Genomic DNA, 25,927 nt, shown 5'->3' with positions numbered 1-25,927 from the left:
AGGCAACTCCCGACGTCCTCCACAATCCCACAATCCTCTGGTCGCACATTTCCGGTTTTTCTAGATAAGCCGTAAAACGCTCAGCCGTAAACTGGACCGGCGTTTCTATTAGTCGCGCAGTAGGGTCTAGTGGCCGCAGGTGGAGAGGATTTGTCTGTTCGTTGACGTTGTCGCTGTTCACTGTTTGGAATTAGTAAAGTTTCGGAAGTCAGCTCCGCTGCCATCAACATGTCGGTCCCAAGCGCACTCATGAAACAACCGCCTATTCAGTCTACGGCTGGGGCCGTCCCGGTTCGCAATGAGAAAGGTACTGTGCTGAGCCGTTTTCCAGTCGGGTCTTACCTCTTCCTTCCCCAGAGTACTCCAATCTATCCCGGGCCGACTACACCAACTCCACCGACCCTTAAGACCCTGCTCCCTATTTCTTCGACTTTCCTCATTAAACTCGCACCTGATCTCGTTGCCTAGGGAGAAAAAACCCACTTCCATCTCATCTCATTCTTATAGCCTGTCTGCCCTCACCTACAGGCAAACTCCTCTCTTTCCTTGGCCTCCATCATTCGTTAGACTAATGTATATAGGGAATGCCTGCAGTTTGCAGGACGTTGTGCAGGATACAATCCCTCTTTTGTTATCCATAGCAGTCTGTATATGCTGCTTTTATAACTCATCATTATAATTACTTATGTCTCTAGCTCCCTCTACTACATCGTAAGCTCATAACCTTCTTGAGGCAGGAACCATGTCTTATTAAACTTTCTATCCCTTTCAGCCAAGGCAGTGATTGTATTTATTAAATTGAATACAAAGTTGTACGGGACAGTCCCCCTAACTTTGAGAAACTCATTCTAGTAGATGTGAGACATGCAAAAAGAAGCACATTCTAAGCAGTGTACGGTCTTTCACACCTGTAATACCTGTCACTAAGTGATGTAAACCGAGTGATGTGGGAGGGCAGAAGAGGAATAATCTCCTCAGATTTGGGTTATCGAGGAAAGCTTGAAAGAAGATGGCATTTAAGTTGATCCTTAAAGGATGGATAGGATTCCAATCAGTGCAGATGGAAGAAGGAACACCGTATTTGTTTGAGGAGTCAGGGTTTTTTCACTAAGGATTTTGGAAAATAATAACGGTTCTTTCTTTTGTGTTTTTTCAATGTACTGAATCTATCATTGTGCAGCTTCCTTTTTTTTTTTCCTTTTAACTTAACATGATTTTTGAGAAATATCCTTTGGATACATATGGATCTAATTCATTTTAACTGCTTGTAAATTCCATTGTATAATTAAACCACCGTTTATTCTCTACTGAGGTACAGTTGTGTTGCTTTTTCTTGTATTACAAACATGCTGCAACTGTCATTCTTAAACATGTCTCTTTAGTACACTTGTGTAAGAACTTCTCTCAGGTAAACTCGTAGAAGTTCATCATCAACTATTTATTGCCAGTTGCTTTCCACAGTGGGTTGTAAGATCATTAGGAGTTTTTATTTTCCCACATATTTATCCACACTCTTGGTTATATCAGATTTTTAGATTTCTGCCCAATCTAATGAGTGTGTAACAATATCTCATTATTTTAATTTGTATTTCCCTGATTTCTAGTGAAGACTAGGCATCTTGTTCATGGGTTTATCAGCTCTTTATATTTTCTCTTATAGGAATTACCTGTTTCTGTCATTTACCCATTTTCTATTGGGTTTGTTTTTATACATCTCAAATCTGTAATATCTATTTCCCTAGGTTTTTTGGCATGTCTTTTAATTTTAATTATGGAGTCTTCTGTTACATAGACATTTTTAGTTTTAGTGTTATCAGATTTATCAATTTTATCTTTTAGGGTTTGTGCTGTTTTGTATATTGTTTAAGAAATCCTTCCCTACCCTGAGATCATAGATACTCAATTACAAGGAGTTTCTTTCATCTGAATGTTTGTATATACTAAATAGGATTGAATACACAATTGTGCAAGACAGGCTCTAAGTTAAGGAGCTTATAGTCCAGTAGGGATGTATATGTTTAGGATATGTTTTTCACACTTGGGTCTTTAATCTGTCTGGAATTTTTTGTGTGTATCGTGTCAGAGATCTGATTTTACTATTTACCTATGGTTAGCCAGTTGTCCCTACTACTCCACTGTTTGACTAGCCCATCCATTCTTCACTGTCTTTTAATGTTGCTTCTGTAATATACCACGTTCTCACATAGGTTGTTTCTCTCCTCTCTACTCTATTCCATTGGTCTCTATGTATCCCGAGTCAACGACATATTGTTTTAATTACTGTAAATTTAAATAAGTCTTGCAGTCTGATACAAAACCCCACCCCCCTCACCTCACCTTCTTCTTTTTTTTTATTACGAGTCTATTTTTTAAGAGCAGTTTTAGATTCACAGCAAAATTGAAGGAAAGTTACAGAGATTTCCCACATACTCTCTATCCCCGCACATGCATAGCCTCCCCTATTTTCAACATTCCCCACTGGAGTGATACATTTGTTACAATTAATGAACCTACATTAACACATCATAATCACCCAAAGTCCATAGTTTACATTAAGCTTCATTCTAGGTGGTATACATTCTATGGGTTTGGACAACTGTATAATAACATATATCTGTCATTAGGGTATCAAACATAGTATTCTCACTGCTCTAAAAATCATCTGTGGTCTACCTATTTATCCCTCCCCACACCCAACCCCTGGCAACCACTAATCTTTTTACTGTCTCATCATTTTGCCTTTTCCAGAATGTCACGTTTGGAATCATACATTATGTATCCTTTTCAAATTGGCTTCTTTCAGTTAGAAATATGCATTACAGTTCCTCCATGTCTTTTCATGGCTTGATAGCTCATTTCTTTTTTAGCGCTGAATGATATTCCGTCATCTGGACATCCCACGGTTTATTTATCCATTCACCTAGTGAAGGACATCTTCATTGCTTCCAAGTTTTGGCAGTTATGAGCAAAGCTGCAGTAAATATCAGTATGCAGGTTTTTGTATGGATGTAGGTTGTCAACTCCTTTAGGTAAATACCAAGGAGCATGATTGCTGGATTGTTTGGTAAGAGTATGCTTAGTGTTGTAAGAAACCTCCAAACTGTGTTCCAAAGTGGCTGTACCATTTTGCAGTCCCACCAACAATAAATGACAGTTCCTGTTGCCTCACAACCTCATCAGCATTTTGTGCTGTCAGAGCTCTGGATTTGTGCCATTCTAATAGGAGTATCATGGTATCTCGTTTTAATTGGCATTTCCCTGATTACATAGGATATGGAACATCTTTTCATATGCTTAATTACCATCTGTTTATCTTTGTTGGTGAGCTGTTTGTTAAGGTTTTTGGCCTCACCTTGCTCTTCAGAATTCTCTTGGCTTTTTGACCTCCTTCCATATGATTTTAGAATTAGCCTGGGGACGAATTCTAGTGGAATTACATTAAAATTATAGATCATGCATTTATTGATTAACTCGGGTACAGTTGCCATCTTCTCATCCTTGAACATGATATATTTCTCCATTTATTTAGTTCTTTTATATCTTTCAATAAAATTATATATTTTTCCTCCTAAAGGCCCTTTACGTCATTTGTTGAATTTATTCCTTGGTATCTTACAGGTTAGTTGCTGTTGTCAATGCTATTTTTAAACTATATTTTCTAATGATATGTAGCTAATGTACAGGTACACTTATTTGTATCCAGCATTCTTCCCAAATTCTTTTTTTCAGTTTGTCTGTGGGTGATCTTATATTTTCTACATAGGTAATCATATAGTCTGCAAATTATAGCAATTTCTTCCTTTTCCATCTTTACCTTTTATCTTTTTCTTTTTTTTTTTTAAAGATTGGCACCTGAGCTAACATCTCTTGCCAGTCTTTTCCTTTTCCCCTTCTTCTCCCCAAAGCCCCCCCAGAACATAGTTGTATATTCTAGTTGTAGATCCTTCTGGTTATGCTATGTGGGATGCCGCCTCAGCACTGCCTGATGAGCGGTGCCATGTCTGCACCCAGGATTCGAACTGGTGAAACCCTGGGCCGCCAAAGCAGAGCACACGAACTTAACCACTCAGGCGTGGGTCAGCCCCTCTTTTTCTTTTCTTATTGCCCTAATTAGAACCATAATAAAATGTTGACTAAACGGTGTGATAGGGACAACATAAGCATGCCCACTTTTTTCTTGTTGTTGTTTTTTTTATTGAGGTAACATTGGTTTATAACATTATATAAATTTCAGGTGTACATCATTATATTTCAATTTCTGTATAGATTACACCGTGTTCACCAACCAAAGACTAATTACCATCCTTCACCATACACATGTGCCCAGTCACCCCTTTTGCCCTCCTCCCTCCCCGCTTCCCCTCTAGTAACCACCAATCTAATCTCTGTGTCTATGTGTTTGGTGGTGGTTATTGTTTTTATCTTCTATTTATGAGTGAGATAATACATTGTTTGACTTTCTCCCTCTGACTTATTTCGCTTAGCGTAATACCCTCAAAGTCCATCCATGTTGTTGTAAATGGCAAGATTTCATCTTTTTGCTGGCTGAGTAGTATTCCTTTGTGTATATATCACATCTTCTTTATCCATCAGTCCCTTGGTGGGCACCTAGATTGTTTCCAAGTCTTGGTTATTATGAACTATAGCATGCCGAATGTTTTTTAAAGGAATGCTTCTAATATTTTATCATTAAGTATAATGTTTGCTGTATCTATTGTTAAGACTGTGACTTTAAATGTATCAACTTTAAATAATACATTATTTTTTCCCCTGTTAATTTTCTAAGGTTAAACCATCCTTGTAGTCCTGGGCTAAATCCTATTAGGTCATGATGGTTTAGAGTTTTTTTGTTAGTTTTTACATTGCTGGAATAAATTTGCTGTTAGTGTTTTTGTATCTATGTTCATAAGTGAAATCCACCTAAAATTTTCCTTTGAACTGTCCAGTTTGGTTATCAAGGTTATATTCATCTTATAAAATGTATTGGTTAGTTTTCACACTTTTTCTATTCTCTATAATTGTTGGTATTTGTAAAGGAGAGACTGTCTACTCTTGCAGGTTTGGTAGCACATAAACTAAAAGAAAAGAAGGTAGAAATAGATAAAATTAGAAGATTGAGTTATGCGGTAATATAAAGGCTGCCATGGAAAATTTCAAAGGAACTAAAAGAATGAGCAGCATTTTCATTTTATGTTCCCTCTTAAGTCACTCTTACTGTGTGCTGGACACTGTTGCAGATGTTTTGTTTAAGGGTATAGTTGAGGTGGAAAAGTGTGAATTTGGGATGGACATAGTCTGCCTGTTTAGGGGAACTTTTTTCTATTGTTTCACTGCCCACCTTCTTCCAGCTTCACTGTACCCAAGCTAGGCCTCATTATCATTAGTGTTGGCATTCACAAGAATGTCTTCCCATAACTTGGCCTTTGTGGGAAAACACCACTAGATGAATAGATGGTTGGGTATTGGCTCTCTTCTTCTCCTACTTGGACTCTTGTTTACCAGGAATATGGGACTCTAACTACAAAGGCCAGGGGTTGAAGGACATTGGGAAAGAGGCTACTGAAAACATACTAAGTTATCTTTCCCACTCAGGTGAGATCTCGATGGAAAAAGTGAAGGTAAAACGTTATGTTTCGGGAAAGAGGCCAGACTATGCCCCTATGGAGTCCTCAGATGAGGAGGATGAAGAATTTCAGTTCATTAAGAAAGCCAAAGAACAAGAAGCAGAGCCTGAGGAACAGGAGGAGGATTCATCTAGTGACCCTCGGCTGCGGCGTTTGCAGAACCGAATTAGTGAAGATGTGGAAGAGAGGTAATGACTAGGGTTATATTTCCCTGACCTGAACCCCTACAGGTTAATTAGTAAGAACAGCAACAGTAGCTGATATTTGAGTAGTACTTACTAGGTGCCAGGTACTATTCCAAGTACATTACATTTACTAAAATTCTCATAATCCACACAATAACATTATGAGGCAGATACTATTATCCCCATTTTACAAATGAGGAAACTGAGGCACAAATGGGTTAGGAAAATAACTGAATAATGACCAAAGTTATACAGCCAGTAAGTGGCAGCCAGTAAACAGCAGGTTACCTCTGGTCCAAAGGCCCTAATTAACTCATTAAGGGAATAGAAAACACAGACCATTGATTGTTGTTAGGGCAAGTCTTTTTAGCACAAAGATGTCTTATAAATTTTGAGAAATGGATTTTAACCATTTACTTATTCTGAAGGCTATTGAGGGGAAATGAAAAAAGGCCTGATGAATGGTCTTATGTAGGAAAGGGAGCCTCCCAGTGAAGAATTTTGTATGTTGTGTGTTGATTGAGACATTACCTTACATGGTACACCAGAGGTCCCAAACTTTCAGAGTTCATGTTGTCTCAGGAATTTTTTCACAGAGTCCCTAGGCTCAAACAATTCTGTTTATTTTTATTGAGTAGTTAGATCCAAATAATTTAATAAACATTCATGTCCTAACAACTTAGCCATTTGAAAAATATAATACACATTTATAATAGAATGTGTAGAATAATAGAAATAGAAAATAGAAAAAACACTTTTATTTCATTCTTACATAACCACAGTTATGTAACACTCCGCTTATTAGTGTGGTTTGTGTGCCTCTTGGACACTGACAACTTCTCAAACCTTGGAATCAGATTGGCACTGTCACTCTCATTTCCTGTTCTGTATTGATTTTCTTGCAGTACTTTTTATCACAGCAGCCACCAAAGACCCAGTTTCACAAAGATAGCATGTCATTGAAAGGAAACAGCATGAACAAATGATGAAACTGCAGGTACCTTGAGTTGTAAATATATCCCAGTGCACCCATACAAGTCTGTTGCAGTGCCTCAGGATGTCTTAGCATACATTTAATGTTTTAGGTCCAAACATTTAATGTTTTAGGTCCAACTTGACTACTTGCTCTGACACTTTGAGTTAGTTTCCTTAATCTTCACCTCAGTTTCCCCATCTCAAGACTTCAGTATTAATAAAAACAAACATAATGTCCAGGTGCTCTATGACTAAGGAAATGTGGGTAATGCCCCTTCATTTTTGTGACAGTGGTATTACACTTGGAGATACTGTTTTTCAGATTGGCTCGACATCGGAAAATAGTGGAACCTGAAGTGGTAGGAGAAAGTGACTCAGAAGTAGAAGGAGATGCCTGGCGCATGGAACGAGAAGATAGCAGTGAAGAAGAAGAGGAAGAAATTGATGATGAGGTATAATAAAGGAAAATGGGGAGTTCTTTCTGGGTACAAGAAAACATTAGGGACAGTGTTCCTTTGTTGAGGCTCTAAAGGCACAAGATTGCTGCTTTTGGCAGAAGTCTGGCCCAGTATTTCCCATTTGTTGGGGATAGGATTGAAAATAGAATGGTGCTAAATCGCATGTACTCGTATCAGAATTTGTTGAGCTTGATGAAGGAAAAGTAAAAAGCTGTCTTAGAGCAGAGGCCATTTGGCTGACTAGCTTGGACTTATGACTTGATAGGAAATAGAGCGGCGCCGTGGCATGATGCGTCAACGAGCACAGGAGAGAAAAAATGAAGAGATGGAAGTCATGGAGGTAGAAGATGAGGGACGTTCTGGGGAGGAGTCAGAATCAGAATCTGAGTATGAAGAGTACACGGACAGTGAGGATGAGATGGAGCCTCGCCTTAAGCCGGTCTTCATTCGAAAGTAAGTATCTCACAAACCAGGCCCGAATCCGCCTAGTTCCTGTTTTCCAGGTCTGAAGATAGAAGTCTCCTTTCTATCTCATGCTCTTCTGAAATGTAAGTACTAAGTGAAAGTCTTCTGCCCAGTGCCCCAGCTCTGCACAGTACTTGCTGAGGAATATCTTGTTGTTAACAGAGAGCCTGAGTTTTTTTTCCCATATCCCTTTCCAGTTAAAGAGCACATATCTGCCCAAGGTCTCATATTAAGCACAAAATTAAGCTTGAAGAGCAAATGGCTAGAAATGCTACTACTTACAGTCCAGCAGGTTCCTTGCTATTTAGGCAGTTCTCAAAGATGAATGGAATTTTGATGCTCTAAAGACCTGGGATGACTCCCATTTTTGGTTCTTTGCAAATAATAGAGCCAGAGATTGTTTGGCTTTGTCTGATTTGGGTAGGAGTTAATTTAGGGTAATAAAGAGCTCCAGTCTAAGGGCTTTGGGCAATTAACAGGACCTCTGTGCTGCAGGAAGGATCGAGTAACAGTTCAAGAACGTGAGGCTGAAGCATTGAAACAGAAGGAGCTGGAGCAGGAGGCAAAACGCATGGCTGAGGAGAGGCGCAAGTACACACTCAAGGTACTGGGAGTGGCTGTAAGGACTGAGTGCAGGAGTAGTGTACTTAGGTTTACCAAAGGAGAGTAAGTAAGCCTAACAGTTGACTTTCTCTCCCTATCCAGATTGTAGAAGAGGAGACCAAGAAAGAGCTGGAGGAGAACAAGCGGTCCCTGGCTGCACTGGATGCACTCAATACTGATGATGAAAATGATGAGGAGGAATATGAGGCATGGAAAGTTCGAGAGCTAAAGAGAATCAAGAGGGACAGAGAAGATCGAGAAGCGTGAGTAATAGGATGGACCTAGAGTTTAATACTGCTAATGGGACAGGTTCCTATAGGGTAGCTCTGAGGCTCAACACCTAGTGTGAGTTCCATTCTGGTTTTCTTTAGGGTTCCTGCAACTGGGTGAGTTTCCCATAACTAGAATGTGGCTTGTTACAATAAGATCAGGGAAAAGAAACACATTTTGTCTGTGTTCCTCCATGACAGAGCCCCAGCTAATACTCCTTTTAGTTTCCTAGTAGACATACACAAGTTATTCACTGTTACCAGTTACCTATAGTTACATAGCAGCCCAACCCAAAATTAAGTGACTTGAAACAATTGATTATTTCTCTTGATTTTGGAAGTTGACTAAGCAGTTCCTCTGCTGGTTTCACCTGGGCTCTCTTACGCAGTTGCATCCAGCCTGGAGGATTGGCTGGGCTGGAAAGTCCAAAATGGCTTTTCTCACATGTCTGAGAGTTGATGCTGACTATCAGCTAGGATGCCACACTTCTTCTTCAGTGGGCTAAACTGGCTTCCTTACATAACAGTCTCAGGGCAGCATTCCAAGAGGGCAAAGGCCAAAGCTGGCAAGGTTTTTTGAGGCTCACATATCATTTCTGCGAAAGGGCATGCATACTACGAGGGGAAGAATTTGTGGCATTTAAATGATCTATCACACTCACTATGTTAGAGCAGAATCATTTCTGAGCTGCATCACCAATTCCTGAAAATTGCTAGGAATGAGAGGGTAATCCCAGATTACAAAGAGAAACCATCAGAAAACTGTCCTCAACCTTCAGTTTCTAAGGTTTTTATCCTGGGTTTCAAGGAGTCCATGTACTCTTTAAAATTGTGTGTATCTGCTTTGGCAGCCCTGGGTTTGAAGGTTTGCATCCCAGGTGCAGACCTACTCCATCATCAGCCATGCTATGGAGGCATCCCACATACAAAGTAGAGGAAGATTAGCACAGATGTTAGCTCAGGGCTAATCTTCCTCAACCAAAAAAAAAGAGGAAGATTGGCAACGGATGTTCACTCAGAGCAAATCTTCCTCACAAAAAAAAAATTATCTGTGGGGCCGGCTCCATGGCCGAGTGGTTAAGTTCAAGCGCTCCGCTGCAGCGGCCCAGGGTTCAGATCCAGGGCGCGGACATGGCACCACTCGTTAGGCCACGTTGAGGCGGTGTCCCACATCCCACAACTAGAAAGACCTGCAACTAAGATATACAACTATGTACAGGGGGTGTTTGGGGAGATAAAGCAGAAAAAAAAAAAAAGATTGGCAACAGTTGTTAGCCCAGGTGCCAATCTTTAAAAAAAAAAAAAACTTTAAAAAAAATTATCTGTAAAATTGTGTGTTTATTTGCATTTTCCTGGAGAAACGAAATCTTTGACTCATCCCCTCAAAAGAAAAGGTTAAAGGCACTGCAATCTAATTAATGATGGTAATCCTTGGTTTGTGATATGTAAGCACATACATGATTACTAAAGGAATACTAGTGAAGTCTTACACAGAGTTATTTTAAATTCTGATTTTTTTTTTTTTAAAGCTAAGAAGGCTTTTTAGGGAAGGAGAATTAGTAAGGTTGCAAAATCAAGCAATAATAGTATGTCTGAACCTCAAAAGGCTAAAATCAACTTTTGGAAGTGTGCAGTAGCCAGAGTGGCAAGCATAATGAAGACCACCTCACCTTTTTATTTATTGAGTTCCTGATCTTGATTCTTCATAGGCAATGACTAGAATGTTTTTTTTTTTTAAAGATTGGCACCTGAGCTAACAACTGTTGCCAATCCTTTTTTTTATTTTCTGCTTTTTCTCCCCAAAGCCCCTTGGTACACAGTTGTATATTTTTAGTTGTGGGTCCTTCTAGTTGTGGTATGTTGGATGCTGCCTCAACATGGCCTGATGAGTGGTGCCATGTCCGCACCCAGGATTCGAACTGGTGAAACCCCGGGCCGCTGAAGCAGAGTGCGTGAACTTAACCACTTGGCCACGGGGCCGCCTCCAATGACTAGAATTAAAGAAGGTGAATAATGCTTGAAAGGTGATGGAACTATGTTATATTCAGATAATTAGGTCTTTCTGAAGCTGGAATGATACTAATAAATTCTTTTGTTCTCTGGACAGGCTTGAGAAGGAGAAAGCAGAAATTGAACGCATGCGAAACCTGACTGAGGAAGAGAGGCGAGCTGAGCTTCGGGCAAATGGCAAAGTCATTACCAACAAAGCTGTTAAGGGCAAATATAAGTTCTTACAGAAGTATTATCACCGGGGTGCCTTCTTCATGGTAAGAAGTGAAAAGAGAATGGGAAAATTGGGTAGTAGGAATAACTCAGAAGCTTTGAATTCTTTTTTCCCTCCAACAATAAACTGGTCCTGGAGTGTTACTTCCACTTGCCAGTGGTCAACTTTCTCATCTGCTTTTTTGCCTCTGAAGAATATAAACCCAATAGAGAAAGCATTGGCAACATGCAGATTTTAGAAATAGCAGCACCTCTTCTCTTTTGGCCCTAGTTCTCAGGAGGAAATGATATAATAGAAGAATTGAGGAACTGAAATAGAGAAAGAGTGATCTATATAGATAGTAAACTACTAAGGTCCCCAAAATCACTTAGATATTATTCACAGCCAAGTGAGAAATTTGAGTTATGTGAAACCAAGCTCTGTAAATAGCTTTACATTAATTCATATTTGCGTGGTGAAAGTTTAACTCACTCTGAGCTGACTGAAAGTGACTAAGCCTAACTAGCCAGAAAAATGGTTATCTAACCATTATGTATAATGCCATCATCTCAGTTGTCCTGCACATCAAGACCAAAGTCAAATTACCAGTCTCTTAGCTCTGTGTAAAGTGATGAAGACTTCTTCCAAACTATTTGAATTAGCACCAGTGATAATTCCTTAATAGAGAGAAGGAAAGGGAATGGGAAAATTGATTGCATTTATTACTCTTGTGGTTTGTTAAATTATTTCATGTTAAATTTGTATCAGAAACTAGACTGACTTTTTCACATGCTGTATCTCAAACCCTAAGTATCCCCACTGCAGCTAAATTCCTGCCTTTCACTGTAGATACCAGTAAAATGTAAAAACTTCAGTGGAGGGTTCCTTACTCCCCTCCAAAATCAGTTTCAGTATATCTGCTCAGCAGGAAATGTTTTCTTATTATGTAGTTTTCCAGTGTATGTAGTTTTCTAGATTGGAGTCAGTGAAGATTATGAATTACTTCTTATACTGCTGCAGAGTCATAAAGCATCACTTCTTAAGCATTTCAGCAGCTTTAATAATCAAACTTCTTAGAGAAGCAGTGGATTGCTGGCTAAGAAACATAAGGAAAGGTTTATGTGAAAGCCTTTTGGTGCACATACTCAAATATTGACTCTTCTCTTCTGGACAAGGAGAGTGAAGTTGAAATGGCTTCTGAGGTTAAATGACAGATCTCAGGCCGGCCCCGTGGCTAAGTGGGTAGGTTCCTGGGCAGGTTCGTGGGCTCTGCTTTAGTGGCCCAGGGTTTCGCCAGCTCAGATTCTGGGCACAGACATGGCACCGCTCATCAGGCCATGCTGAGGCAGCATCCCACATGGCACAACCACAGAGGCACTCACAACTAGAATATACAACTGTGTACTGGGGGTGCTTTGGGGAGAGGAAGAAGGAAAAAGCAAAAAAGGTTGGCAACAGTTATCAGCTCAGGTGCCAATGTTTAAAAAAAAAAAAAAATGACATCTCAGACTTTTAACAAGGAGAAAAGTAGATCTCATAAAAACTGTTTAATTGTTCTACCCTTAAACTGGGCCTTTCTATAGCTAAAGGGAAAAGAATACTTCAAAACTATGTTGGGTTAAAGGACTCAGCTCTTCCATGAAACTTTCCTTAATCAAGATGGTGCTATTTTAATTCCTTCAGCACATGTATAACCTGTATCATAGTCTTACCTAATGTTGATTTGAAACTGTTTTCTGTAGTTATTTTATATAGTTTATTAAGTAAATAACCTTTTGAGCATGTACTGTATAAAGGGCACTACTGTTGAGCACTGCTAGAGGATAATCCTTGCCCTCAGAAGGCTTACAATCTAAAAATGGAGCTAAGGCAAATACATACTGGAACAAGAGGAAGAGTGAAAGTACTATGGGATTTTTGAAGAGAGAGATGTTATATTTGGTAGAAGATTGAAAAGGGTGACATAAAAGAGGTGACTTTTAAGATGTAGACTTTCTGACATTCAGTGGTAGGAAGACATTCCAGGTGAAGGGACCAGGAGTGGAGGCAGAAAGTAACAGCTGTAAAGGAAAGTACAAGGAGAGGTAAATTAAGGCTGTAAAGTATTTGTCTTTGACTACTACGCAGAGTCGTGCTTATTTAATAAAATAGAGACCCACTGAGGGTTTTGAGCAAGGAATAGGTATAATGAGAGTTGTTTTAGAAACATTAATCCAGTGGCAGTGAGTAAGATTGATTGCAGAGAGAACCTTTAATAACCCAGGTGTTGAGAGTTTATAAGAAGTGTCAATTGATTCTGCACAGATTTTGAATCTAGGTAATTGAGAGAATGTTGGTCCTATTAGCAGAAAAAGTTAAATCAGGAAAGGCTGGTTTGAAAAGGTTGGGGAAATGATTTTCACCTTAGATGTGAGTTTGAAGTCCCAACAGAATATCCAAGCTAAGATATATAATGGGCAGTAGAAAATTCAGGATCGGAGATTTGAGAGGCCTGTACCAAGTTGAAGTCATATGAGTGAATGAACATATTGAGTGCAGAGAGAATATAGCCAACCTTCAGGAAATGTCTACACTTAAGAAGACAACACAAAGGAAAAAAGGAGTATCATCTCCACTAGATATAAGCTCTTGAAGAAAAAGTTCGATACCTACGCTGCTTTCTTTGTATCCCGTGTCGTAGAGTTTAATAAATTTGGGGTTTGACTATACAGAAATAAAATCACAAGACTGACAGAGTCTTTTCCACAGGATGAGGATGAAGAGGTATACAAGAGAGATTTCAGCGCACCTACCCTGGAGGATCATTTCAACAAAACTATTCTTCCCAAAGTCATGCAGGTATGGGGTACCTTAATAGCACGAGAGAAAAAAGTAATGTATTGAGGGCTGGGACATGAAATGTTTGGTCGTGTAACTTATTGTCTATCCTTCCTTCAGGTCAAGAACTTTGGGCGGTCTGGTCGTACCAAATACACGCACCTTGTGGATCAAGACACCACCTCATTCGACTCAGCATGGGGTCAAGAGAGTGCTCAGAACACAAAGTTCTTTAAACAAAAGGCAGCTGGGGTACGAGATGTATTTGAACGGCCATCTGCCAAGAAGCGGAAAACTACTTAGAGTTTAACTACTTATCCTTCCAGCTATGGGACACAAGGGGAAGTCTCAGCATCTGGTCCTTGATTTGCTTTTACCATTATTTACATGGCCCCAGTATCCAGCCTGTTGGACATACTGCCGTACATGTGACACTGGGCAACCTATCTGAAGGTGCTTTGTGTGGTTTGGACTCATGCTGAGAAACCCACAGAAAAGACTATCCAGGGTAGGATTAGAAGACTCCCACTGAAAACTATTTCTGAGAAATCGTAGATTTCATTACTTCTATCCCTTCCCAAATTCACTTGGGACTATTCCAAGTTTCTTTTTCCAGCTCCTTAGCTTGGGTTAGAAACATGGGCATGTTAAGTGGACAGCGTATTACTTTTACCTTACAAGAAATCTAAGCTCACTGAAACCCGTTTTGCATTTTCGGTTGGCATCAATTTTTCTAAGTGAACAAACTTTTTGATCCATTTATGTATGTGTGTCGAGGAATAAAGGAATCATACACCAAGAAGTTTTTTAGCATGATAATGGAAATAAAATGTGCAGGCTGACAAGTATAGACCTATTAACGAAAATAAAAGATAGCCGGGCCTTGTCTGGCACATTTTGATCATCCTCTTTCATCTCCAAAACACAGATGCTAGACAGGCTGTATTCTAAGTGGCACCCAGACATTCCATAAGCAAATACATATGTGGTTGTCCTTGCTCTCTAAACAGTAGCTGTTATATAGAACAAAAGTTGACCCGTGAAATGGGGAATCCAGGTACCTACCAGTATCTTTTCCTTGCCCAGCTCATGTACCAAAGGAGGGCACAGTGCCCTTAAGTTGAAATGTAGTCACATCATGCTAGAGTTAAATTCAATGATTTTTCCGTTTAATTTGTGCTACATAACCACCATGCACGTGGCAGAGCACTATGAGTCCTAGGGATTATAAGGAATGACATTTAACCAGTGGGAAGGCTATTTTTTTGATTGCATTAAAAAAATGAGAATGCCAAGGTCTTTTCACATCCTTTAAATGTCTGACTAGAATACCGCTCATAAATCCTTAAATGTCCTAGAGTAAAAATACAAATGCAAATATACCATGAGGTAATACACATAAAAACGAATATAAATCACTGTTGTGTTTCAGAGAGGGGATACAATCTAAGAATTATCCTAGAGCCAAAATGAGTAAGACCTTGAAATTCTTTCGGGAAAGTGTTTGTAGCTGACATTTGAGTGTCTGCTCTGAGGCAGGTACTAGGCCAAGCATTTTGCATTCACCAGCTCAATTCTTAGAATAATCTATCAGGTATGTATCATTTTACAGTTGAGGAAACAAGCTCAGCAAAGGTGATTTGGCCTAAGTTGATCATCTTTTAAAGTAAAATTGTCTTCTCTCCAGGATAGGAAATGGAATGTAAGGTATAAGTGTTATGGTTCAAAATTCAAGTATTAAATCAAAATCTTTTATAGATTAACTCTACTTAGGAGCTAACCTTTGATATCTTCTATTGTATGTACTTACCATGTTCCCACCTCAGTATCTAAATTCTAACTCAAAGTGGCTTATAAACTGGTTTGGTGATTTATATCTATGTACAGTGGCTCTTAGGAAGGTACTGGCCTTTCAGCTGTTCATAAGCTGCCCTGGAGACACATTCCATGGGGTACAGTAACTGTGCTGAGACTCCAGATGTACCTTGAATACTGTTAAATGAAAGCTAGGCAGATGAATAAGCCTGGCCTGCCACCTAGCATCTGCATCTGAAAGTGAGGTGCTCTTCTACACTTCCCCTCCACCTAGGTTCATTAAGGGATAGGGTAGGAGTGTCACTTAAATTCAGTTATACTCTAGCATGTAAATTTTCTCAATGAAATACAATATACAATACACCTGATCCAAGATGATAAAACAACAAAAAAAGGACAAATCTTTATTGAAATAAGTTAATCCAGTGGGTAGGTCTGAGAAAAGTACAAATCAGTTGGTTAAGGCAATAAGAGCCTCTACCACGTTGCCCATGTGTTCCCTCAAGCTCCGTTCTGCTGCTGCTCGTGAGATCTCCATCTCTGTCATCTGCAGGAAAAGGATCGTGATGTTACCTAAGTCTCCTCCCAGGCATTAACATAGGCCACCAAACCATGCTGACTCTACTTGTTTCAGGAAACAACCTAAATTAAGCAAAGTAACTTCCCCTGCCCATACACTAGTTAGGCATTACTACTCACTATCAGCTCCAGATCTTCTTTCTTGATAGTGACTTTTGCCAGTTCCTTCTCCCTGCAAATATTCACGTACATTAGTTCTCATTCTCTACCTCTACCGTAAACTCCCAGGAAGGATCATTGCCTTACAAATAAAGGACTCTTGATAAACAATACTGAGTGAAAAGAAAGACAAAATGACTCCCACCCCCTCACCTAACATCCCTATCCCTTCCCCTGGAGTCTACAGCAGGCAGCAGGCGTTGCCAAGAGGCCTTTCCTTCAACCAACAGAAGAGTAAAGTTGTAAACCTTACATCTGCAGGAACTGATGATAGAGTGGGAGAAAGGTACAAGGGCTTAACGATGACTTTTATTTTTGTCTGGGGGAAAGGGGCTGGTGGGCTGGTTGCGTTTGGAAGACTTACCGCTCCTGTTTGGCTTTCTGCTCCCGTGACCGTCTGTCTCCAATCACGGACATGGCCTATGGGAAAAACAGATCCAATTACTGCTGTGCTACCCACAACTCGCAATAATCTAAAAACGTGTGTGTTCACGATGACGAGTGTATCAGAAACCAAGGCCTATATTTAATTCGATTCTGTGCACCTCAGATCCACTTTAAACCGAATCTCCATCAAGCTACTTTCGCAAAAGGCGGGCTCCAGTGACGTTCAGCTTCCCTCTTGCCTCCTCCCACCATCGGGATGGGGCCCCGTCCTGGAGCGGGGCTTTCAGTTACGGCCGCAGAGCCCCCTCTGCTCTCGGCCCGCCCAGACACGCTCCAGGCCCACCTCACCGTCTCCAAATTCGAACTCTGGATCTCCTTCTCCTCCGCATAGTCGGTGACTCGCTCCAGGTCCGCCGCACCACTGTCATGCTTCCTTGGCTTCTCAGGAGGCCGCTCCGGACCGCTGGTCTCAGTCTCCAACTCCAGCTCCACGTCCCCCTCAGTCGCCATATCGATCCCCCGGCGCCGCCGCACAAGCCCCGCCCCGCGCCTCTAGGACTTCCGGTAGCTGCCCCGCACCTTCCGCCGGGAGAAAAGGAGGCGGGGCTGGCCCTGGGCCACACCTTCATTAATGCTCTGGTTCTAGAAGCTTCAGCGAGGAAAGCAGTTGGCCTCTCAGACTTCTTTCGGGCTTCTACGGTGTTTTCTGCAAGGCCCTGCCCAGACCTTGCCCGTCACCACTCCAGACCTTCCCACCCTATATCCTTCCCTCCTCTTCACCTAGATCCCCCCTCCACAAACAAACCCCCAAGAATTCTGTTCCACCAGGATGGTTAACGTCTAATCCTAAACCAATTATGAAACTAATCCACAGGAAGTCAGATATGCAAACTGCTCTCTAATCTGGGGAGAAGAGGCGGAGTGACCCACAGGCCCTGGGGAAAAGTCACAGGGACATTTGCATTTACCACATCCTGGAGGTCGGTGTTCTTCTCCTGAAGTCCCTCCCCATCCTGCCTTGGGCTAGGCGACCGGCCCCAGCACCGGCCCCAACACAGCCCAGCACAGCCGCAGTCCAATGAACTGAGGACAAAAGAAAGCTGCTACTTTCTCATCTACCTTCCATCTGGTGGACCTGGGCCTAATCCCTGGGACAAGGGTGATGGGTGCAAAAGCCGTCACGGGCCCCAGCACCTCCCTCCGCCTGACACAGCAACGCAGTGGAGTCAGCAGTGTCATGGTAAATCCTCCCTTCTATCAGGTGAGACAGTACTTGGGCAGAGAGGCTTGAAAGCTCCCTAGAGCAAGAGTTATCTGAAAAAGTGGAAGGGAATGGTGGCCGAAGCTGAGGAGGAAAACCCACGGGAGCTAATCAAGATGATAGGCCTTCCTTTCCCCTCTGAGGCCCTTCTGCTTCTTTGCCTCCAAGACTACCGATGCCTCCAAGACTCCTACGTTCCCAGTACCAGATGTTTAGGTCTAGGGAAAGGTTAGAGGCCAGGTGTGACTTCGGCTTTTAGGAAGGTCTGCTCAAGCCTGCAGGAAAGTAAGCTCTTTTGATAAAAGCTCTACCCGATGTCAGTGGAAGGCAATCCTAAATAGCTTGGAACCAGACATTCTGAGAATTCCTAAGTAAAAGGGAGAAGAAAAGGGAAGGGGAAACTTTGGAATTCAGCCTCATGGGTTAACCTCACACATACATTAATGTAAGCCTCTCCTCAGCAAATCTCCACCTTGCTGCCCTGCATGTTTTATCACCAGGTGACCCGCTGTGGGCCTGTTCCCTGTACCTGCTGCTGCCATTCTAGGTGGCCCCTTCTCACAGAGTCTACTTCTAGCCGCCTGTTCTACATCCTCCTCCATGTAGGGGCCTCAGCAGTCTGCTGCCTCCTGCTGTCAAGGACAGTAGTAGAAAGGGTCTGGGGCAAGGCACATGGGGTAAGTGGGAGAGGGTTGGGCTGCAACTGGGAAAGGATAAAAGGAGAAACCCTGAGATAGACAAGAGATTCAGATTGGGGGCGGGGGCAAATGAGTGGACATGCCCATGAGAAGTAGGTACCTCTCTATGCATGACTTGCCCTGCCATTTCTCACATGCATCCTCCCTTCCAGATCCAGATGCCCTCAGAGTTGTGTGCCCATCTGTTTGGCCACTCTCACTGCCCAGTGCTCAGTGGCTCTGGGGCTGTGTACCGAGTATGTGCAGGAACTGCCACCTTCCACCTGCTGCAGGCTGTGCTGCTGGTCCACCTCGAATCCCCCACCAGCCCGCGGGCACAGCTGCATAATAGGTTTGTGTGTATTCTTTGGGTGGGGAGAGGATAGGGAGGGAAGTAGACTGAGTAAAGGAAATCCCAAGATGAAGTAATAGCACTGTAAAAAAACAGAAAACAGGTTTAAGTCCCTCCTTCCACCGTACTTGCTGTGTGACCACGAGCTACACTCTTATCCTTTGAGCTTCTAGTTTCTAAAATGGAGCTAACAGTGGGGTTATTATATGCAAACCCTTTTTCAACTGTAAAACATTGTCCGGATATGATTATTTAGGCATCTGAGAGAATTTGGGGAAGGCTGCCACAGGCCTGTTTCCAGCCCATCTGACAGGACTGGTTTCTCCTTCCCTATGCTTAGTTCTCTTCTCTCCCCTTTCCTATAGTTTTGCTTTCTCCTTTGCCTTCCTCTCTAGGCGCTGTTCACTCTTCTTTGCCTTTTCTTCTTAGTCTGGTTTTCTCTTTCCCTCCTAACCAGCTTCTGGGTCCTCAAGCTGCTGTTCCTGCTAGCTCTCTGTGCTGTTGCCTTCTGCATCCCTGATGAGCATCTCTTCCCAGGTACGTTTCATCTCACATCCTGATCAGGAGTAAGCTAAAAGATTTTCTAAGAAAAAGAGAGTGTAGGAAAAGGACCAGGAGTAATGAAATAATCTGCTTTTTGCCATTGATGCCCCATGTGCAGCCTGGCATTACATTGGCATCTGTGGAGGCTTCACATTCATCCTGCTGCAGTTGGTGCTTATCACAGCCTTTGCCCATTCCTGGAACAAGAACTGGTAACGAGCACATAATCCTAAAGGCTCTTCCTGGGAAGGTTGTCTGACATTACCAGACCCAGTGGAGCTGGGCTGTGACAGGTCAATGGTCCCATAGCTTCCCTCTGAGCAGTACAAAAAGCTCAAGAATGTGATGACTCTGTGGGCCTAGTGGGATGGGTAGTCACATCAGTCTTCTGAGAGAGGAGGAACAGTTGGTAATGGGTAAAGAGTTGGAGCCGCAAGCCATTGCCTACCTCCTACCCTTAGGCAGATGGGTGCAGCCCAAGACTGCCGATGGTTCCTAGCTGTGCTGCTGGCCACCCTAGGATTCTACAGCATGGCAGGTGTGACAGCTGTGCTCCTGTTCCGCCACTACACACACCCAGCTGGCTGCCTGCTCAACAAGATGCTACTTAGTCTGCACCTTTGTTTCTGTGGCCTCCTCTCCTTCCTCTCCATCGCTCCCTGCATCCGCCTCAGTGGGTACATGCCTTGCAACATTCCAGATTTTGGGGGCCTTTAGCATATATAGCAAATTTCATCAGCCTCCCTAATCTCAGTCAATTCTCTGCTTCCCGCAAAGAGTGGGGAGACAGAAGTGCAAGTGGGGGTAGAAGTGGAGGAAATTACTACCCTGTAGACTAAGCAGTGATCCCCATTCTCCCCAGAGCAACCCCGCTCTGGCCTTCTACAAGCCTCTGTCATCAGCTGCTATATCATGTACCTGACCTTCTCTGCGCTATCCAGCCGTCCTCCAGAGAGTGGTAAGGACAGGACCTGGACCCCTCATGCTAAAACCTTTCTTTGCTCCTGCCAAATACTTAGCTCTCTGTTCTTACCACCTCTCTTCTGTTGCCCCCCCCCCTCAGTAATCCTTCAAGGACAGAATCACACCCTGTGCCTGCCTGGCCTGAGTAAAATGGAACCCCAAACACCAGATACTTCTGTAGCAGTACTGAGTGCTGGCATCATGTATACTTGTGTGCTTCTTGCCTGGTGCGTAAAGGTGTCAAGGGGAGAGGTGTGCCAGAAGGGAGGATGCCCAGGACAGGGAAGGATAGTCAGCAGACTGGGACTATGGTTTATTTAAACTTTAGAGCAAGACGAGTGAGGAATGCTCCCCATGAACAGAAATGATTTCTAAGAATAGCACTGTCAGATGATCTGTATGAGATGAAGGGGGTACGGGTAATGACTTGAGAATTAAAGATATGTGCAAAGATTTTAGGGCCCTCAAATGAAAAGATCTCTAAATCTTTCAGGGAAAGGGGCTCCGGGGGCACAGTACCCCCCTGAGAGTTACCAATATGGCAGAGTTGGCAGTAAATGCCCTCAGGCAATCCCTCTTGCTATTTGACTGAGCCGTTTGAGAACTCTCTCTTCTTTCTCAGTGTTGAGGCTTCCTACCTGGCTGAGGTATTTGGGCCCTTGTGGATTGTCAAGGTTTACAGCTATGAGTTCCAGGTGAGGACGGAGAGCTCAATATCCCCAGTGCCCCTCCCCACTCACAACAGACACACACACACATCCCACCAACCTCTACCCAGAATGCTCAGATTCTAGCTGCTATTACCTTTTATTGAGTACCCACAATGTGCTAGGCACTGTGCTAGATACTTTATACATAATCTCATTTAATTTAATCCTCACAACAACCCTGTGAGGTAGGTATTTGCTCCACTTTACAAATGGAGAAATCGAGGCACAGAAGGTTAAACATCTTACCAAAGTTCCCACAGCCAGTTATATGCTGGAGCTATTTTGCACCCAGGTGTGCCTCCACTTTTACACCAGACTAATCTTTTCAAAGAAGGGGAGTTTCCTATGTTAATACCCTCACATTCTTCTTAAAGTCACTCCAAACATGCTGCCTTTTGTTTTACAGAAGCCCTCACTCTGTTTCTGCTGCCCCAAAATAGTGGTGCCAGAGGAAGGTGAGTGTCAAGTGAGGATCCACATAATAAAGTGTAGATTTCTGGAGAATGCCAAAGAGCCCTCAAGCACCTTCACAAAAGCTGGGGTCGGGAGGGAAGAGGTGTTTCAGCAGCACTGCTTCCAGCAGCCCTTCTGTCTCCAGGGCAAAGGGGTGGGGCCGCCAAGCCAGCTGACCAAGAGACCTCTACAGCTCCTCCTGTGCAAGCCCAGCATCTTTCCTACAGCTATTCTGCCTTCCACTTCGTCTTGTTCCTTGCATCACTCTATGTCATGGTTACCCTTACCAGCTGGTTCAGGTAAGATGGAGGTGGGCCTGGGATACTCTCCTGAAAATCTCGCTATTTTAGCAAAAGAGCAATTCAAGGCCAGTCCTAATGGTTCTCAGGAGACACACATGGGTCTGCCACATTCTTTGGTGGAGAGGTAAGACAGGTCTAAAAGCTAAGGCCCTGCATATTTTCTAACCAGAGACTTTGGTTCTACAGCTATGAGGGAGCAGAACTGGAAAAGACGTTCACCACAGGTAGCTGGGCTACCTTCTGGGTCAAGGTTGCCTCCTGCTGGGCCTGTGTACTCCTCTATCTGGGGCTGCTCCTGGCACCACTCTGTCAGTCCCCCACCCAGGATCCCCAGCCTCCTCCTATCTTCAAGAGACAGTGCCATCGCATCAGTATCGCCAGATAACAAATTGGGGCTCCCCTGAGGTGTACCCTAGTCTTGGCTCAGAGGAGCTGTTCAGCCCAGCAGATACCTCAAAGACACAATGGGCAGTCATCTCCCTTTAGGCTGAAGTCAATACTATGTCTTAATTGGAAAAAGTAGCCATACATACCCCAATGCCGTGGGCAGACTATCTGACTCACTGGAGCTACCATTACATCTTCAGCCAGCTGAAAAGCCTAACTCCCAAGTCAGCGGCTCAGGAACCACTGCTGATCCCAGCAGACAGTGTGGCACCAGCCCTTTCCTGGCTGTCATGGTGGAGATGGGGGCAGGGAAAGAACAGGGACTAAAGACTTACTTGGCTCTGTCCTGAGAGACAGAAAGGAAAATAAGCAGTTCAGCCCTGGGCACAGGGATGTAAGAAGAAAGGAGCACAGAAACTACCCTAGGTTTTAATCCTGGTCTTAAGGTCAAAGGAAGTGGGAAGACAAAAACCACCCTCATACCATGAGGAATGACAGAAGAGAATGTGAACACTTGAGAGCAGCTGACCGTGGAAAGTCAGTGAGCAGCAGGATTTTGGGGCCAACTTTCAAGCAGGCAAACAAACTGAGGAAGAATGAGGAAGAGGGGCATAAACTTAGGTCTTGGAGCCTTCCTTCTTACGCCCTCAACTCCATCCTTGGGATGGTGTTCAAGGTCCGGGTCAGGGACAAAAATCAGAGAAAAGAAGTCCCCATGGTTCTTAGAGGATTCCTCTACCATATACCCAGAATACTTGTCTGTTTGTTGTAGTATAATAAAGGATTTTTCTGTGATGTGTCACTTAGTCTACATACCCACAACCTTTTAGAGTCTAAAGTTCTCTCCCTTTTTGGTGGGAAAGGGCAGCCATTCCTCCATCCCCATCCCCCCAAATCCCCAGTCAAACCAGGCGCTCAAGGAATTACAAAGCTACTTTTAATACTTTGGGGTGAGCCCCACAGGAATAAAAAACACTGGGAAAGGGTAACCCCCTCACCCCCAGGAGTGGCCCAGGGGGAGAGAGGCTACCTGAGGGGAAGGAAGCACAAAAGGGACCCGCTGCAGACTCAGGGCAAAGGGAATGCCATCGGTGCTGGGACCTGTGAGCACTACAGGAGAAAACGCGAGCGTGGTGGGACTGGCTCCAGGCACACAGGCGAAGGGCAAGAGGGTTGGACACGAAGCCACAAAGCTACTTGGGTTCCTCCTTCTTCTCGTTTGCCTTTTTCTGCTTCTGCTGCATGATCTCCGAGTCCCTGGGGGTAGAGATGATGGGGCACTGGGAGGTACCAGAGGGCAAAAAGGACAAGATGCAGGGGGATGAAGGGCACAAGGATAAGATGGAAGTGGATGGGACAAAATTCAGCGTGTGGCTGCTGTATTCCCACCCTAGGAGAACAAGAGGAAGAGAGCTGAGGCTCAAAAGGCAATCAGTCTCTATCTGGCTGTCGCCCAACGGGTCAGAAGTCTGGCCACAGAGGCCCAAGTCTATTCTGTGCTGGGTACCACACCCAGCAACACCAGTGAGAAGGCTGGGAGATGGGAGGAGAAACAAACAGCAAGGAGGGCCAAAAGTACCAGGCTGTCATAACCACTACTGCATTTGAAATGTGAAGCTCCCTGCCCTTGCCCTTAAGGTCAGACCCAGGGGCACTCAGAAATCAGACCGAGGGCAGGCACCCGCCCCAGACCCTTCCTGTAAGGCTGTGAGCTAACAATTTGGAGGGTGGGGAGGAAATAAAACCCTAGAGGAAGCAATGTACTCTGCCCCTCACGACTAGTCCACATGTAAGCCCTGAGGTAGCTCTCTTTCCTGGTACAACCCTCGGTCTAACCCAGGTCGCACCCCTCCCCAGCCCGCCCCTCCCTGGGGCTACCTCTGCTTGCGGGCGGCAGCAGAAAGCCCGTCATCTCGGCGCTTTCCCTTAACCGAGTCGCTCTGCTTTTTCATATTCTTCTGGCGGGCGAGCTCGCGCTGGTTACCGCCTAAAGAAAGAAGGTAAAAGGTGAGTCCGGAGGCCTTTCCGGCCACACACTGGCGACCCTGCTCCCTCACCCGGACACTGGTAGGGTCCAACACTTCATTGCCCGGGCCCCGACTCCGGCCCATTTCGGGTCCTAGGCTGCTGACCGGGGGGGAGGGGGCCGGCGAGCTGCCACGGGGCAGGTCACACTGCGGGGTGGAGGGCGGACAGTCCCGAGGAGCCTGCTACAGGCGTGTTCCGAGTTTCGGGGCGGCCCGGGAGCCTAGACAGGTGGAGGTGGTGTGTGTGGACGGTTTAGGGTCTCTGTGGGGGATGGGCTGGGACGCGGGGCAGGGGCTCTGCGCCTATCACAGCGCACAGGGCTTCTCACCACACCGCAGAAGGTCAGGGAGGGCCTCTGCCTGACTTGAGGGGGGGTTCTCAAGAAGTGGCGGTGGGCAGAGGGCCGATTTCCGGGCGCCGAGTGTGAAAGGTGCTAAAGAGCGCTCCCTGAGAAAGGCCTCGCTGGGGAGGCCAAGAGGAGGTCAATGGCAGGACTCGGCAGTGGTGTTCGGGGCGGACGGGGAGAAAAGGGCAAGGGGAGGGGGTCTCGGTGCTCACGGGTCATGGCGACGGCAGCGGCTCCGGCCTGCCTCCGTTGCGTCCCCTCGTTCAGTCCGACGTTGCAGGCCCCGCCCCTTTCTCGCAGCGTAACGAAGTCGTCCTTTTCTCCCCGCCCCTTCGCGCCCGGGCGCCGGCTCCCATTGGACACGAAGAAACACGTGGGGCCGTGGGCCACGCTCGAGCCCAGGAGGATGCGGGGGGTAGGTTCGCAGGCCGAGCGCGCTGCGTGGGGCGGGGCTTCCCGGGCGAGGCGTTGGGTCGGGCGGGGAGAAAGTAGGCCGGGTCACGTGGGTAGGGTGGGGGTGGAGGGGCGCGGCTGGCGATGTGGCGCTCCCGCGGGCTCGAGCACGTGACCTGGGAGAGTGACCTCATACGTGGACGGTTTGGGACGCTGACAAACGCCCAGAAGGAACGTTGTGGAAAGGAGGGGCGCTTCGCGGGGGCCGAAACTGTTAGCAGGTTTCTGGGACTAAGCTTGGCCCTGATACTTAGGATACCCCGACCACCACCTATTTGGACCCTTGAGTTGTTCCCGTAATCATGTAAAATCATGTACAAAACGCAACTTTAGAAACCCCCTTCCAGCCACATTGTCCCGCTACCCCAAACCCCTCCAATATAGAAAATCGGAACCACAGCCCTTATGTCCTAAAACTTTGGTCCTGCTCGTTTACCCACAGAAACTTTGTGAAGATGCAGTAGCATGGAAGTATTGGAGGACCCCAAAACAATTGGATCACGGACCTAAGAGATTGGGAATCGCATATACTATGTCCCTTTCTGCCTCTGGACGTTCCCCCACTGTATTGTCTCCACCAGACACACCTGACTTGCAAGAGGCGGGTGAATAGGGCAAAACGTTTAGGTTTCACACCAAACTCCTCATTCTCAGCTCCGTTAATCTTCCGTCTATAAGACTGCCCACCAGTCCTGAGTAATTCATTGGATAAAAGAGAAATGCTTAGGAAACATCACAGGAAAGGATTGGTTGTCAATTTTAACTTGTGATTCTATCCAGCTAGTGCCCGTAGCTAATCTGGCTGAGGCTGGAACTTCAAACGTTCTTCCCCCTCAATCTAGAACTAATGGGACGGCAGTAAACCTCAGTCAGTACTCTCCTTACAATTTTTGTCACGCCCAAGTATCACTTG

General features: G+C 44.5%; 4 protein-coding genes across 4 annotated transcripts; 2 read left to right on the top strand and 2 right to left on the bottom strand.

Annotated features, from left to right (window-relative positions):
• The first annotated feature begins 75 nt into the window (after positions 1-75).
• MFAP1 (microfibril associated protein 1) lies at positions 76-14,398 on the top strand. The gene is made up of 9 exons (XM_046655259.1): positions 76-307; positions 5,593-5,812; positions 7,107-7,236; positions 7,508-7,695; positions 8,203-8,311; positions 8,413-8,573; positions 10,687-10,846; positions 13,531-13,620; positions 13,720-14,398. The coding sequence occupies exons 1-9, from the start codon at positions 229-231 to the stop codon at positions 13,900-13,902; spliced, it is 1,320 nt and encodes a 439-aa protein (XP_046511215.1). The 5' UTR covers positions 76-228; the 3' UTR covers positions 13,903-14,398.
• Positions 14,399-15,784: 1,386 nt separating this feature from the next.
• HYPK (huntingtin interacting protein K) lies at positions 15,785-17,239 on the bottom strand. The gene is made up of 4 exons (XM_046653833.1): positions 16,888-17,239; positions 16,517-16,572; positions 16,114-16,165; positions 15,785-15,961 (listed from the first exon to the last, which is right to left on the bottom strand). Exons 1-4 carry the CDS (start codon positions 17,047-17,049, stop codon positions 15,866-15,868), a joined length of 366 nt encoding a protein of 121 aa, XP_046509789.1. The 5' UTR covers positions 17,050-17,239; the 3' UTR covers positions 15,785-15,865.
• Positions 17,240-17,277: 38 nt separating this feature from the next.
• SERINC4 (serine incorporator 4) lies at positions 17,278-22,965 on the top strand. Its single transcript, XM_046653834.1, has 12 exons — positions 17,278-17,800; positions 18,301-18,477; positions 18,651-18,829; positions 19,287-19,366; positions 19,491-19,584; positions 19,834-20,045; positions 20,235-20,330; positions 20,436-20,562; positions 20,958-21,030; positions 21,452-21,500; positions 21,644-21,797; positions 21,987-22,965. Exons 1-12 carry the CDS (start codon positions 17,702-17,704, stop codon positions 22,183-22,185), a joined length of 1,539 nt encoding a protein of 512 aa, XP_046509790.1. The 5' UTR covers positions 17,278-17,701; the 3' UTR covers positions 22,186-22,965.
• A 141-nt stretch (positions 22,966-23,106) lies between these two features.
• Positions 23,107-24,898, bottom strand: SERF2 (small EDRK-rich factor 2). The gene is made up of 3 exons (XM_046653832.1): positions 24,774-24,898; positions 24,066-24,174; positions 23,107-23,467 (listed from the first exon to the last, which is right to left on the bottom strand). The coding sequence occupies exons 1-3, from the start codon at positions 24,778-24,780 to the stop codon at positions 23,182-23,184; spliced, it is 402 nt and encodes a 133-aa protein (XP_046509788.1). The 5' UTR covers positions 24,781-24,898; the 3' UTR covers positions 23,107-23,181.
• Positions 24,899-25,927: the final 1,029 nt, after the last annotated feature.

This window comes from Equus quagga, chromosome 2, assembly GCF_021613505.1.
Source record: "Equus quagga isolate Etosha38 chromosome 2, UCLA_HA_Equagga_1.0, whole genome shotgun sequence".
NCBI classification, from domain to species: Eukaryota; Metazoa; Chordata; class Mammalia; order Perissodactyla; family Equidae; genus Equus; species Equus quagga.
The sequence above is the reverse complement of the archived record's forward strand: the minus strand, read 5'-3'. Positions and strand labels throughout refer to the sequence as shown.

Bases quoted from the DNA above. Each gene is read 5' to 3' on its own strand.
- MFAP1 (XM_046655259.1), top strand. From the start codon at position 229: ATGTCGGTCCCAAGCGCACTCATGAAACAACCGCCTATTCAGTCTACG. The intron at 308-5,592 runs GTACTGTGCTGA...TTTCCCACTCAG, and splicing joins CCCGGTTCGCAATGAGAAAG to GTGAGATCTCGATGGAAAAA. The intron at 10,847-13,530 runs GTAAGAAGTGAA...TCTTTTCCACAG, and splicing joins ACCGGGGTGCCTTCTTCATG to GATGAGGATGAAGAGGTATA.
- HYPK (XM_046653833.1), bottom strand. From the start codon at position 17,049: ATGGCGACTGAGGGGGACGTGGAGCTGGAGTTGGAGACTGAGACCAGC. The intron at 16,573-16,887 runs GTGAGGTGGGCC...TTTTTCCCATAG, and splicing joins AGAGTTCGAATTTGGAGACG to GCCATGTCCGTGATTGGAGA. The intron at 15,962-16,113 runs GTGAGTAGTAAT...CTTTTCCTGCAG, and splicing joins AAGAAGATCTGGAGCTGATA to ATGACAGAGATGGAGATCTC.
- SERINC4 (XM_046653834.1), top strand. From the start codon at position 17,702: ATGGGTGCAAAAGCCGTCACGGGCCCCAGCACCTCCCTCCGCCTGACA. The intron at 17,801-18,300 runs GTGAGACAGTAC...TTTTATCACCAG, and splicing joins TAAATCCTCCCTTCTATCAG to GTGACCCGCTGTGGGCCTGT. The intron at 20,563-20,957 runs GTGCGTAAAGGT...CTTCTTTCTCAG, and splicing joins ACTTGTGTGCTTCTTGCCTG to TGTTGAGGCTTCCTACCTGG.
- SERF2 (XM_046653832.1), bottom strand. The intron at 23,468-24,065 runs GTAGCCCCAGGG...GGTACCTCCCAG, and splicing joins GCTGCCGCCCGCAAGCAGAG to TGCCCCATCATCTCTACCCC.